This window comes from Solanum verrucosum, unplaced genomic scaffold, assembly GCF_900185275.1.
Source record: "Solanum verrucosum unplaced genomic scaffold, falcon-dt-bn FXZP01000062.1, whole genome shotgun sequence".
Classification (NCBI taxonomy): domain Eukaryota; kingdom Viridiplantae; phylum Streptophyta; class Magnoliopsida; order Solanales; family Solanaceae; genus Solanum; species Solanum verrucosum.
The window spans coordinates 6,057,269-6,071,589 of record NW_026020477.1 but is presented as its reverse complement, the minus strand read 5'-3'; the positions used below and the strand labels follow the sequence as shown (position 1 = coordinate 6,071,589).

At 37.2% G+C, this 14,321-nt stretch overlaps 1 protein-coding gene across 2 annotated transcripts in view; it reads right to left on the bottom strand.

Moving 5' to 3' along the window:
- Window positions 1–14,168, bottom strand: part of LOC125809142 (tRNA nucleotidyltransferase cca2) — a 244,098-nt gene extending 229,930 nt beyond the window's left edge. The window contains exons 1-8 of one of the 2 annotated variants that reach the window (XM_049488795.1): window positions 13,815–14,168; window positions 11,630–11,760; window positions 9,521–9,638; window positions 8,790–8,842; window positions 8,283–8,332; window positions 8,079–8,177; window positions 5,408–5,517; window positions 5,131–5,258 (exon numbers count right to left, since the gene is read on the bottom strand). In XM_049488795.1, the coding sequence (XP_049344752.1) occupies window positions 5,131–5,258; window positions 5,408–5,517; window positions 8,079–8,177; window positions 8,283–8,332; window positions 8,790–8,842; window positions 9,521–9,638; window positions 11,630–11,760; window positions 13,815–14,165 (1,040 nt within the window). In that variant the 5' untranslated portion in view covers window positions 14,166–14,168. The remainder of the gene's footprint in view (window positions 1–5,130; window positions 5,259–5,407; window positions 5,518–8,078; window positions 8,178–8,282; window positions 8,333–8,789; window positions 8,843–9,520; window positions 9,639–11,629; window positions 11,761–13,814) is intronic. The other variant, XM_049488796.1, reaches the window with a different exon arrangement.
- Window positions 14,169–14,321: the final 153 nt, after the last annotated feature.

Genomic DNA, 14,321 nt, shown 5'->3' with positions numbered 1-14,321 from the left:
CAGTATCCAAAATAGATAGAATTTTGATTTCCTTAGAATGGAATGAGCACTTCAACATAAAACGAACACTTCTACAATTTTATCATGTTCCTTTAGCACTCTTTGTGGGTCCTAGGAACATTCAAAATCTTATTTCAACTTTGAAAATTGGTGGTTGAACACAGAAGGTTTTGTCTTCACTGGAAGACTTGACTACATATTAGCTTGCAAACACAAAGCCCTCAAAGGCAGGCTTAAGAAATGGAGTAAGAATGAACAAGGGAACCTGAAGATCCAAAGGTCGATGTTGCTCAGCCAAATGGAAGATTGGACTCTTTACTTGATAGTAGAGCACTGACAGAGGAAGAATCGATCAAAAGCCGGTTGTTCTCATGGATTATGAAGAACTACATATTCATGAGGAGATTGCATGGAGACAAAGGTCTGGGACCTTATGGATGAAAGAGGGACAGAAATACCAAGTTCTTCCATCACACTACCAATGTTCATAAGAGAAACAACCATATTGATCACTTAGAAGTACAGGGGGAGAACATGGAAATAAGGGGATAGACAAGACAGTATCAGCAAGGTTGGATAGGTTCTTAATTTCAGAAGAATGGGATACAAGCTTCGGGAACATAAGGCAGTCCATCATGCCATCATGCAAAGAGTGACTGGCGATCACTCACCACTGATGCTACAATGTGGTAACTGGAACATAACAATTCTTACTTCAAATTTGAAAATTGGTGGCTTCAAACAGAAGACTTCAGTGACAAATAAAGAACTGGTGGAAAATCCTTCTATTGCACTGGGAGGTCTGATTACATTCTGGCCTTCAAATTGAAAGCTCTGAAGAAGAAGTTGAAGGAATGGAGTAAAACAATCAAAGGTAAACTATGACTACAGAAGCAATGTGTATTAAATCAGTATACAAGCTGGATGAAATCCCAGATCAGAAGCTTTTAACAGAAGATGAAATAACCAAAAGATTGGCTTTATCAATGGAATTTGAAGATATTGCAAGACATGAGGAGATTGCTTGGAGACTAGGACACTATGGCTGCAACAAGGTGATAGGAATACTATTTTTTTTCACATAACAGCCAATGCACAAAAGAGAGTCAATACACTGATAAGCTAACAGTAGGAGGAGAAACTGACAGACCCAGATGACATTAAGAAAGAGAAAGTGTGGTTGACAAACCAATTATCAGAGGCGACTTGAGTGCTTTCATCAAATGATGCATGTGGCTGAGTCATTCCCATCCCAAGTGGTGCCCCAATTTGGCCTGGAGGAAATAGTCTTCTACTATGAAGAACTTTACTCTGAGACTGAGGATGGAGACCACATTTCAACATGAGGGATTGCCCCATGATAATGCAGAGGACAATATGATGTTGATGGCACCTTTTGAACCACAGGAGATCCTGGATTGTGTCAAAGCATGTGCAGGACACAAAGACCCAGAACCAGATGGATACATCATGGTATTCTTCTCTTTATGTGGGCAAGTGATTGGTCCAGATGTAATAGCCACAGAGCAAAATTTTCACAGTAAAGGTTTCTTTGAAAAGAGATACAATGCTACATTTGTAGCCCAAAAACCTAAAAAGGGGGATGTTGTTGAATTGTCAGACTTCAGACCAGTTGCCTAATTGGAGGTTGTATTTACAAAAGATTATTTGACTGAAAGATAGAAGTGATCCACAAATTGGTGGATTGCCAATAGATGTCATTGATCAAAGGGAGGCAAATCATGGATGCTACAATGATAGCAAATGAATGTGTTGATAGCAGACAGGAACAATTTACCAGGTATTTTATGCAAATTAGATATCCAAAAGGTTTTTGATCATCTAAATTGGAAGTACCTGCTAGACCTCCTACACAATATAGGCTATGGTGCTAGGTGGTTGAAGTGAATTAAGCAGTGTATTAGCACAGTCAAGTTTTCAGTTTTGGTTAACAAATCTCCTCTTGGTTTCTTCTCTTCCTACAGAGGCTCTAGAGGCTTGAGACAGGGAGACACCCTTTCCCCTTTCCTCTTCATGCTAGCAATGGAAGACATGAGCAACATGTTACCGACAGCTAAAATAAATGGGTGGGTCAGAGGGTTCCAGGCAAATCCCAGCACCATGAATAGCTTAGAAATTACACATCCTCAATATGCAAATGATACCTTGATATTTTGTGAGGCCTCTAAAGAGCAAGTCCAATACTTAAAGAGTTGTATTCATCCTCTTTTAACACTTATAGGCTTACACATAAACTGGAACAAGAGCTACATATATCCCACTAATGAGGTAGAAGATATCCAAATACTTGTATTTGAAACTCTATTCCTTTATTCATGCTTTGGGGGGGGGGGGGGGGGAGGATAGGAGCTCTACCTACTAATTACCTGGGTATGCCTTTGGGGGCAAAGATCAAATCAAGAGGAGTATGCAATGAGGTACTAGAAAAGTGTGGAAAGAGGTTGACCAACTGGAAGAATCAATACATCTCCCAAAGAGGAAGATTGACCTGGATCAACAGTGTGCTTGATGCACTACCTAGTACCTACATTTATGATGTCTATCTTCCCTGCTCTTGTTAATGTAATACAGAAGATAGATACTTTAAGGAGAAATTTAAGGCAATGATGATAAAAAGAAATTTCACTTAGCCAAATGGAAATTCTGACAAAAAGCATTAGAAGGGGGTTGGGAGTTGGTAACACGACGATTCACACTAAGCCTACTGATGAAATGGTTATGGAGGTACAGTGCAGAAGATAACCCTCTCTGGAAAAAAGCTACTAGAGCTAGGTATGGGCCTATGGGGAAGAGGAGAACTGGATAACACAGGTGGGAACCACTCCTTATGGTCACAGTATCCGCAGATCCATCAAAAACTATAGCCAATCTTCCAATCAAGGGTAGGCTTCGAAATGGGGGGATGAAAATATCCTTTTGGAATGACAACGGATGGAGTAGGACACACTAAAGCATGTATTTCCAGAAATCTACACTTTATGTCAACAACATGCAACAGTAGCTGAAGTATGGACAGGACCAGGATGGAATCTCAATCTAAGAAGATATCTGAATGACTAGGATATGGGCAGGATTTTTGATTTCTACAACGCTCCAGCCAGTTCAATGGTTTAACAGAAGAAGAACACAGTCTGGTTTGGCAGTGTGACAGTAAAGGAAATTCTCAGTTAATTCTGCTTACAGAGATCTTAATTCCTCCAACAATCAGGTGGATTGTTGGCCATGGAAGATGGTTTGGAAAGTAAAAGTACCTTAAAAGGTAGTTTTTTTCAGCAAAAGAAAAAGTTCTGACTCATGAAAAGAATATAACAATTTTCTCTCTCCTCTCTTCCTCTCTCCCTCGCCTCTCTCCTCTCTCTCTCTCTCTCTCAGTTGCCTCCGTCCACTCTCTTCCCCTTAACAACCCTTTTTGGTTAATACATTATGTTACAATATAATGCCCATTTTAGCCCATTTAACAATTTTCACGAATTTGAAGAATCAAAATTCAGAGCAAAGCTTTGAAATCAAAGTGTCTATGGAGATATTCCCAGGAATTACAGACTATTTGGGGAAGTGTTATCAAGAACAAATTTGGGGAGAAAGATAGGTTACCAAGGAGGTCAATACCCCATATGGATTGAGTCAATGGAGGTCCATCAGAGTTTTAGGGCCTTCCATTAAGAGCCATTCTATTATCAAAGTTCACAATGGCAACAAGACCATCTTTGGAAAGATAAGTGGATAGGCAATAGGAATTTGCAGTAGTCTTTTGCTCAACTGTATGCTCTTGGTCAACACCAAAACAGGACAGTGATAGAGATGTGGTCTCCTCAAGGCTAGAAGCTGTTGCTTAGATGAATGATGAATGATTGGGAGATTTCTAGACAAGTTGAACTCTACAAACACCTGGAATCCTTCAACGGTTGCAAGGAGTAAACTGTTTGTAGTTGACTGGTAATATAAAGGGCCTTTACATGGTGAATGCAGGATATAAGATCATGAATTTGCCAAAGCCTCAAATCTCTAACTGGCCATGGAAACATATCTAGAGGGTCAAGATACCTTACAAGGTTGCTTGTTTCACATGGTTGTTAACCAATGAGGCTGTGTTGACATATGAATGTGTGATAAAGAGAGGAATCACTTTATGCTCAAGGTGTTTTTTATGTGAGAATGAAGTTGAGATTGTATGCCACTTATTCCTACGTTGCAGAGTCAAAGATCAGTTGGGAAGATTTTTATCAATCTCAGAGGTATCTTGAACAATACCGAAGTAAGAGACAAACAATTGGAGGATCATTCCTGCATGTATATGGTGGACTATCTGGGAAGAAGGAAATGCCAGATGTTTTGAGGATAGAAGTAACACAATATAGGAGATCAAACCCAACTGTTTACTGTTATTTTATTTTGGTGTACAAAGTTCCTACTTTAAAGATGCAAAGAAAATCCTAGAAGAGTTTTTGTTTCCCGTTAGAATTGCATTTTCTTTAGTTTTTGTTTTTGTCCTTTTTACTTCTCTATTAAATTGGGATTTTCAAGAACTGGTCACTAATACAAACTTTGTTACTTGCTCAAAAACAAAATATGATCATGTGTTTCCTACAAAACTAAAAATGAGAACACCCCAGAGATGACACTGCTAAAAGCAATTAGAAATAATCTAGCTCACCAACTAATGGATTTAGAGCAGACAAACCATCACATAGGGGAATGTTCAGAACTTCTTCCTGTTAGGGTTTCCACATATCTAGCTCCAAGCAATCAAATCCATATTTCCATCACCAAAAGCAAACAAGATCATGTCTTACGTCTACTACCACCCTTCTCCCTAGAAAATAACGTCCAGTTTAGGCGATGCTCCTTCTATCCTACCTCTAGTACCGAGCAATCGGGTTTAATATTTCTCTCTCCAAGGGCAAACAAGTCATCCCTTTACTCCTACTACACCTTCTCACTAGACAATAACATACAGCGTAAGGAACAGTGAATGAACTAGGCTTGTCGGATATTTGGTCCGTGAAGAACACAGCAATATACACATTTTCTTTGTAAGGAAAATCTCTACAAGCACACAGCTAATGATTTCTCGAAAATAAAGAAGATGTATAAGAGAGTAAGCAATACCTATCACATCCATCAGGAATTGATGGCTCAAAATCAGAAGGAAGACTAAATACAGCTGAAAATAACTTCAAGTCAGCAATATAAGTCATTGCTTTGACTGGTTGATCGCCAGACATCATAAGATCAATCTATAAAATAAAGTGAAATGAAGATTAGAAGCAGACAACAACCTTTTGCAATGGGCATTTACAGATTTCCTTCTACGAGACAAGACCATCTAGAGCTCCAAATTAATTTCAATCACGTAAAATTTCACTTAGAGATAAGATAAACATACTTCATGTCCTATGCGTTCTCTGCTAATTTTATCAGCAATAGCAACCCTCACATCCTCATCTGCAGCTGCCTTCTTTAGTTCTTCATCCAATATAAACCCAAACCTTGCACCTAAAATCACCAAATCATATGGAGAACATGAGTGTCATCTAGCTAACAGCACAACAAAGTTATGTCCCAACCAACTTTATTGGAACCTAAAGTGATTGAAGGAGATACAAAGAAGTTAGCCATTACATTTGACTTAAGTCTACTCAAAAGACATGTACACACATGAAATATGCAACCTCTTCCGTTAGCTGGATTTGAACCAGTTCTGGGAGCAAAAGAATTGCTACCTTCGTGCTAGATCACGTTAAAGGTAATGCAAGAGTCCCCTGCAGTAGATCCAGCCCCTTTTTGGTTACATAGAGGAGTTTGTTCCTGCTTCATTTGTTCCACTAGCACCAAAGATCAAGAATTCAAGACAAAACGAAGATTGGTTGGTACAGGTACTTCTGAGTAAAAGGAATAAGAGATCCTTTGAGGGGTAGAAAATGATAGGTTCACAGAGCAGTCTCTTGCAGCCAATTCTAGACCAATAGTCAAAGCATATGGACAGGGAGCCACTTGCAGCCATGTTGATCAAAATGACTTGAGTTTAATGACTTGACCTTGGTACAGGTAGGGCTTGTTTCTGATTCTCATCAAATTTTGGTGTGCTCTTTGTAGAGAACAATATACTAGTGTAGTCTCTCTGCTGCATGTACACCGCTTGTATAGCGGAACGTAAACCTATCCTTATCCAGCCAGCCATCAACACAATTTAGTTCTCTCTGAGAAATTCCTCATCTTATGTTTTACTTCTATAAGTAATTTTGAAGGGTGAGGATAGAACTCCTAAAAAAGAACTAATCCTAATTTAGATGCCCCACTTAGCTCAATCTCAAAATGTTTAGAAATATTCAATTTGCTTATGACTTTGAAGAAATACCTCCAAATCAATCATACATGTTGATTTGGGTGATAATCACATATTGAATCTAACAGTATCAAAATCCCTAATACTGTATACACCAAGACCAAAATCCTTGGAGAAGATCTCAATCTTGAATTTGACTGGGATGCCTATAGTCGTTCTAATATTCGCACCTCAGCTCTATGTAGAAAGAGCTCCATCTGTCCTGTTTAAAGTTTTACCTATAACTCAATGGATTATAAATTCATGCTTGAAACTTCACAGGCTGCAAATCATCCAATATAATGTTAACAGCAGTGTTGTCAAAGGCACGTTTAAGCCCTAAAGCGAGGCTTAAAGTGTGTTGAGCACCTCACCGCGCTTAATGTGCACTTCAATGTCGTCATCAAGGTCCTAAGACATACTCTTACTTGCCAATGAGCCTCTTCTAAAGAGGTGACACTAAACAATTGATATTTCGCTTTATTGTAATTGTTTTCAATCTCTTTGTTCATATACTTTTTACTCGTGCTCCTTCACAGTGCAGTGGCCAAGGTTCTATGGAATATGTTCTGTGGCATTTTTGGCTTACACTGGGTCATGCCACAAAATGTGAAAGAAGCCTTCGCAAGTTGGAATACATGGAGTTGATAAGTCCATCAAGAAAGTCTGGCTAATGATCCCTGGAGTTATTTTTTAGTGTTTATGGACTGAAAGGAACCGTAGATGTTTTAATGGGATCTCAACTCCAAACCACTCTCTTAAAGTTAGATGTTTACTTATGCTGTTCAGTTGGGTTCATTTAACCCCTGTAAATTTACCACTAAACAATTTCTTGACTTTGTTAGCTCTCTAGTGCTAGTTTGAAGATTGTAAAGGAGCTAACAACTTTTATGCTCACTGTGAGCCCTTTTGTCTATTGTGTAATTCTGCATCCGTTTAATGCTTTTAATGCTAGTTTGAAGATGTTTTTTTTGTGAGCAACAGGCAGAGACAATCAACCATCTATTTCTTCATTGCAAGGTGGTTAGACAACTGTGGCACTTATTTACCAGCTTCAGGGGCACAAACTGGACCATGCCACAAAAGGCAAGTCAGGCTATAGAAAGCTGGAACAATGAAGGCAGTGGCAGTATAGACCAAAGCAGATGGAGGATTGTCCCAGCAGTGATTTGGTGGACCATATGGAAGGAGAGAAATATGAGATGCTTTGAGAGTATTAGTAGTCCTTTACACAGGATTAAAATGAACTGCATAATCACTTTTTGCTATTGGTGCAGTTCGGAGTATGTAGATGATCCTATAGCGGTTAGAGATATCCTAGGTCCTTTGTAAGATGAAGTAGGATCTAGTTTAGTTTTGTTTTAAGTACACGCAACTGTATGTACCTCCATGATGTAAATTTGGGATCCCAGCCTTTAGTGCTAAAGATTAATACACAAAACTGTTACCTTTGTCAAAAAAAAAAAAAAAAAAAATTGTTACTCATGCTTAGAATTATTAGCCTTGGACTAAACATATATATTTGTATTGTATCTTCCTTTGCGCTTTTTTTCATTAAAGTCCATGCTATTTTAGCGCTTAAAGCCCCAATGGACCTTAGAGCTTTTATGCGTTTTTTGCTTTTCAAAACACTGGTCAACTGTAACACTCGACATCCATGCCACATATAGGATAAACAAGGCTGTCATATAAAGAGGGAGGGAGGCAAATCAGAGATCATCTAATGCATTACCAAAACGAATAGCTCGAAGAACTCTTAGGGGATCATCCAAAAAGGTCTGTTTAGGAGGTAGAGGGGTGACAATTTTTCCAGACTTCAGATCTGCAATGCCTGAGAAACATGAAATCAATTAATTAGTCAGACACTTGTAGTTTAACCTATCTTTATTGGTATGCTTAACTGAATCTGGGCAAAAGAAACAGAGGTCATACTAACCTCTTTCTGTAAGATCTTCGACTGATCTGTTGTTAATGTTGTAAAACAAGCTGTAAACATAATCTTTAGTGAAGGATTAACTGATTAAACAAAGAAAATCATATTCTACCTTTTGGAAACAAAAAGCTAACTTAAAATAAAGTTGGATTAATACATTAATGCATCCAAAGGCTAGATTCTACAAACTAAATGAAATTATATGAAAACACCCTCACCCCTCTCTGAGAGAAAAAATTAAAACAAACCAAAAAGATGCAGAGAAAATGAATAAATATATTAGAAAAAAAGGAAGAAGAAAAAGAAACTAAAAGCTCCACTAGAGTTTGTGCTCTTACACTGACATGATCAAGGTGCTTTTGTTTCCTCATTTACTCTTTTTTGTTGTTTGGGACTTTGGGCTGGGATCAAGGGGAAATAAATATCAACTAAACCAAGTTGCTGCCTACAGTGTGAAGGTGTGGCAAAAATAAAAATAAGGTGCCAGAAAGTAAAGGTATAACAAAGTACCTATTAATGGTCAAATCCCTGCGATCTGCATCCTGTTTTGCAGTGCCAAATTTCTAAGGAACAACAGATGAGAAAGAGTTTAATGAAGAAACTAGCGTACATGGTACACTGAACACACACGCTTGAGTCTCGAAACTTTGACATTTTAGTTTTTTGATATAACAGTTAGGATGACAACATTAAATTAATGGAAAGGAATTTAATCATAACAGATATCAATGGTAAATATATGAAGACTTCATACTATTGCAACAATGGCTGATTAATTTCATGAATAAAGGTCCTACTGTTAAAAAAATGTTTAAAAGAAATTAGATCTTGGTAATTAAACTATTCCAACGTATTAAATAGGAGACTTTCATTGATCGTGAGCAAGAGGTGGACTGAAACTGGTAACATGATTCAGCATTCTCATTCAGTAAATAGCCACCCCAATTGTGCTCACTTAGTAACCTCATTTTCTGAGGACTAGGTCATTCTTAATTGAAAGGATGAAACTAAGCATTGCACTCTCTTAACTGAGGCCTTTGGTACCGAATGCATTAAAGGACACTCATGCAAAGGTTCTAGATTTACTTATTCCTTCCTTTTACTCCTTTTTGTTAATTTTTCATTGCTAGGTTTGGTGGAATCTACTTGGCCTTCATCCCTCGCATTTACAGTAAAAAACACAACAAATTTAAACACCAAAGAGAAAATTTACATTTGATTACCAATTCACATTTACATACCATTGTGGGAATACGACTGTTCTGACTGTAGTCTTCTGCTCTTAAGTTGACGAAATCAATCCATACGTCAAAAAGGCGCATCCTTGCTGTTTCCAAGTGCTTTGACTGATCGGGATTGCTGTAAAAATTGAAGAACAGTATTTAGTTAGTGACAAATTACTCAACAACAAAAATAAGAAAGTGGTATATCACAATCAAAATAGATAGTCGTAAGATCTTAAAGTACTCCTAATAGGATAGAACATAAAACATTTGGGAGTCATTTGGTGTGAGTATAAGGTATAATAATCCCGGGGAAAAAATGCAGGACTTTTATCCCGCATTTGGTTGGAGGTATTAGGCAGTCCTGGGATTAATCCCACCATTTAAACCTTAGTGATGGGGTAAGTTATCCCATATACAGGGTGGAATAACTTGTCGCGAGATAATTAATCCGGAATAACTTGTTCCCAACCAAACGACCCTGTATAGCTAGAAATGGGCATGGTACAGTAGATATTGAATACCATATCGAAACTAATTTATACCACAATTTCAGAATTATGGCATTTGGTATTCAATAAGGTATTGGGTATTTATAATAAAAATATCGAAATACCAAATACCACACCAATAGTTACATCTAAATTCATCTATATCATAATGCTGGCAAATATATAAAATAGTTTTTAATACAAAATTAATTATTTAGACATTGGAACTTTGACTACTCTATCTTGACTGAAATGTCTTTTTGGGGAGATTGATTAATGAAGGAAATTGTTTGAACTTTTATTTAAATATTTCTACAAGTGTAAGGTGTATGTATGATCTAAACCAAACTTCAAATACCAAACCATATCAAATTAATTTGGTATGGTAACGGTACAGCATTTTTAAAAACCGACAAAAAATTCAATATTGTATCATACCCACCCCTACTTATAGCAGAGCAAATTATAATTTACTTCTTTTTCCTTTTTTAGCACCAAAACTAAGAACTTGCATCTTTTTAATATGTAGGAAAACCAATATCCCCCCCCCCCCCCAAGTCCCAAACTCCACTCGAACGGCACAGACCTGCAAAAAGAGTTGTATTTTATGCCCAGCTACAAAAAAGAATTGTACTTCACGCCCAGATATTTTTTAGCTAGATCTTTATTAAGACTCTTACACTATACACAAATGAGGACTACAAAAAAGCAACCCAACTGAACTAGAGTTAAACATATCTTCTCAAGTCATGGTTCAATTAATTGATACCTTATCAATAACCTCTCTACCCCACAAAGGTAGGGTTAGGTTTGCGTACATCCTACCTTCCCCAGACCCCACTAGCAGGATTACATTGGGTATGTTGTTGTCATTGACAACTTGGCAATTGTTCTCAATAACACAATGCACGTCCTACACTACATTATTATCATTTTAATAACACTGGTTTTCGAGCTACCTAGCCTCCACTTCAACTATTCCATTGGGTACACCTGCTACCTCCCACAAGTACAAGTACAAGATAACTCTGGCCACCAAGATTTAGACAAATGGGAAGAAGACACCTAGTGTTTTATATTTTTGTTGGGATCTGAAGAATACTTATTTCCAAACTAAGAAATCTACTAGAGCAAAGAGTAGAAATAATTGTGCCTACATTAAATGAGGGACAACACAGCTTCACTTCCCACTTCAGAGAAACAAAAATTTAACTAATAGCTAGTTCATGGTTCTGCCATCTGTGCAAATAACTAGTCTTCCCAATTCATTCGTAGATATAAAGTTTATTTCATTAGAAGTATTGCCTTGCAATGTGACAATATAGCCTGAATCCCCATTTTAGTGAGACAAAGAATTTACTAATATGCTTGTTCATCATTTGTCATTTGTGCCAATTACTTTCACCAGATTTACCCATCCTCCCTCGAAATCAAAGACAGACCAACTTTTACGTCTATTTGGTTGCTTAACATCTGTGATCTGCCAAAACCAAGACTGATAGTCCAATGTACCCGTGGGAGTTTTCCACCATAGATGTGGGTTTGAATAATTGATTCTCATTGTCCCCCCTTCCCTTAATGTGACAGGAAAAAATTGGAAACAGACATCTCACGAGGAAAGAATACAGGAACATACCACTGGATAACGCCAACTCCTTGGGTTTCCTCACCTGATGCTGATAAGTACTCGTTCACTTTCTCACAGAATTCTCGTCCATACATGTTGTCAAGAGCAATATCAATATCATAGCACTCTTTACCTAGAAGCTACAGTAATTGAACTCCAGATTAGCCAAAGGAAAAAAGGTCATAGAAAGACAAATCACTTATATTAAACAACAAAATCTAATTTCTTGATTATTAAATACTTTGGCCACATAAAAAGTCATCAAGATACATGTAGAAGGCAATTCTAGAAAACTTCCACAGGAAAGAAAGTTAGTAGTCAACTGAAGCACAAATCGAACTAGTTTAGGCTAATAGGTTCAGGTTACATAGTTTTGCATGTTGCTATTAACAAGATAAAAGAGGAAAAAAATCTAGAAATGGTTGTACATCCCCAATGATGTGCATTATTTCTGTTTATTTGTAAGAGCTAAATGATGTATCAAACTTCATATTACTAGAAAAGGATACAAGGCTTATACAATGGACAGTGAATAAAAGATGATGTTGCTAGCTTTAGTATGTGAGGCACATGCATACGTATATCTATAGAATATTTCCCCAGTGTGGACTGTGGAGAAAAAATAAAAATATTCAGATTCTTGCATCCCATCAGAAAATGACAAGAATATGTGTTTTTTTTCTTTGGGTCAATTATTTGGAACAAAAATAATTAATGCTAAATCAAATGCTCTACTATAGGTAAGTTTACAGAAAAAACATGCATTAATCAAAATTTTGTTGCCTGCCCTTTCTATACTAGTCATTAACGTTTTATATGACCTCTTATAAAGTAAGGAACACCATCAGTTCAGAAATCAAATTTGTGTGCACAAGAATTATTTCCATGGCGGTTAACCTGCTGTAACCTTCCTCCTTCATTCCAGCCTGCTATTCTTTGCTCACACAAGCAGTGTTCCATAGTTTAAGTTGAAACTAGAAAACCTAATTGATGAAAAACTTATTTGGTTGAGAGTATACACTGTCACATCTGGATATACCCCCCATGATTAAAAGAAGACAAGAAAATATGATCGTGAAAATAAAGGTTCATCAAAAGACTGCTTACTTCTCTGGTTCTCCCTATATTAAGCTTTAAACTTGTGACTAAATCTGTTCTGAGTAATTCAAAAAGCAAATGAATGGGACCTGATTCTCTTTTCAATCTATCGATGCGTTGAAGACCTCGAGTCTCACTTATCTTGTACTCTCTCCCACTTCTCTGAACAACACTTTCATGCAGTTTGTTTACTAACTTCCACATTGTGAAAATCCTCTATCCCACTTTCAGTGACCTAAGATGATTGTGAGGTCGACTTGACATCTAAGCACATTTTATAGTGTCCTTTGACATAATATTTCAAATTTTAGAGCGTAGCACTCACTAAAGTTCCATGAAAATACTACTCCCTTCATGTTTCCGTACAGAAGGATTATTTGTCTCGTGTACTACCCTAGCACCAACTTGATGCTAAGTTGTTGCATTTTCGATACATAATCTACTTACCTTCTCAAGAAAAAAATGCTACTCCATCCACAAGGGTATATTTGTCTGGACACATGTATACGTGTTACATTCATTACATATATCATACTCTCTCCTTTTTACTCTCCTTTTCAATTTGATTATCTGGTTTTGACTTGATGCTGAGTTTAAGAAAATAAAGAAACTTTTGAGTCTTGTGGTCTTTAATCAATATGTGAAATATACTAAAATGTCCTTTACTCTCATGATTTTAAACATGTCATGTGAAAAGTCGAAATTAAAGAGTTGTCAAAAAAGAAAAAAAGACATTCTTTTTTTTTTAAAGTAAGACAATCAAATTGAAATGGAAGGAGTAATTATCAGTGACAGTACAGAAAAGATGGGTGCAAAAAAAGAAATAAGAAAATATGTTAAAACCTGAAATCCTGAATAGTTAAATATTTGTGAACTAAGGTTGTGAAAGGTGTATGTGGGACGTTGAGTATTCGTATAAGTTGAAAGAGACTCTCAATGATGGAATTAAGTTTTAGCTCCACAATACATACTAGTAATTTGATTGTAAAATTTCATAACAGTTTAGGTTGGTACAGGTAAACGAAGTCTGCAGCAAAATCTCAATAAAATCATAACAAAGAGAATCAAAAGGGATAATTATGAATAGAACCAAAACCTTATCGCGAACCCAACCACCAGCAACACGAAGCTGTGTTCCCATATTATAATGCTCGACAACTTGAAGAAGACGGTTGAATATCTGCTCCTCTTTTGGCGTTAAATCAATATGGTCCTTCACTTGAACTGACAACGGCTGAAATGCTGAGCCCTCCCCCATTGTTGTAACTCCGGCGTAAAACCCTAACGCCGGCGGCGATTGTTGAACGGAGAAGATAGAAAATCTCTTTAGTTTGAAGGCCGGAAGAAGGAGAGAAGAAGAAGTAGAAGGGTTTGGGAAAGTGAAGAGACGAGGGCGAGTTGTATTGAATGTTGAAAAAGCTGCTACGGCTATACTCAAAGCCTTCATTTCTTCTCTTCTTACTAACGGACAAGTGATGACCCGCTATCATAAGCATGGGAAACGGGTCGGGTCAGCCCAACTACATTTTTCATGCCACTAGTCATTGTGACAACCCTCTACATGTGATACAATCACTCAATTAACCATCAAATTGTCTATTTT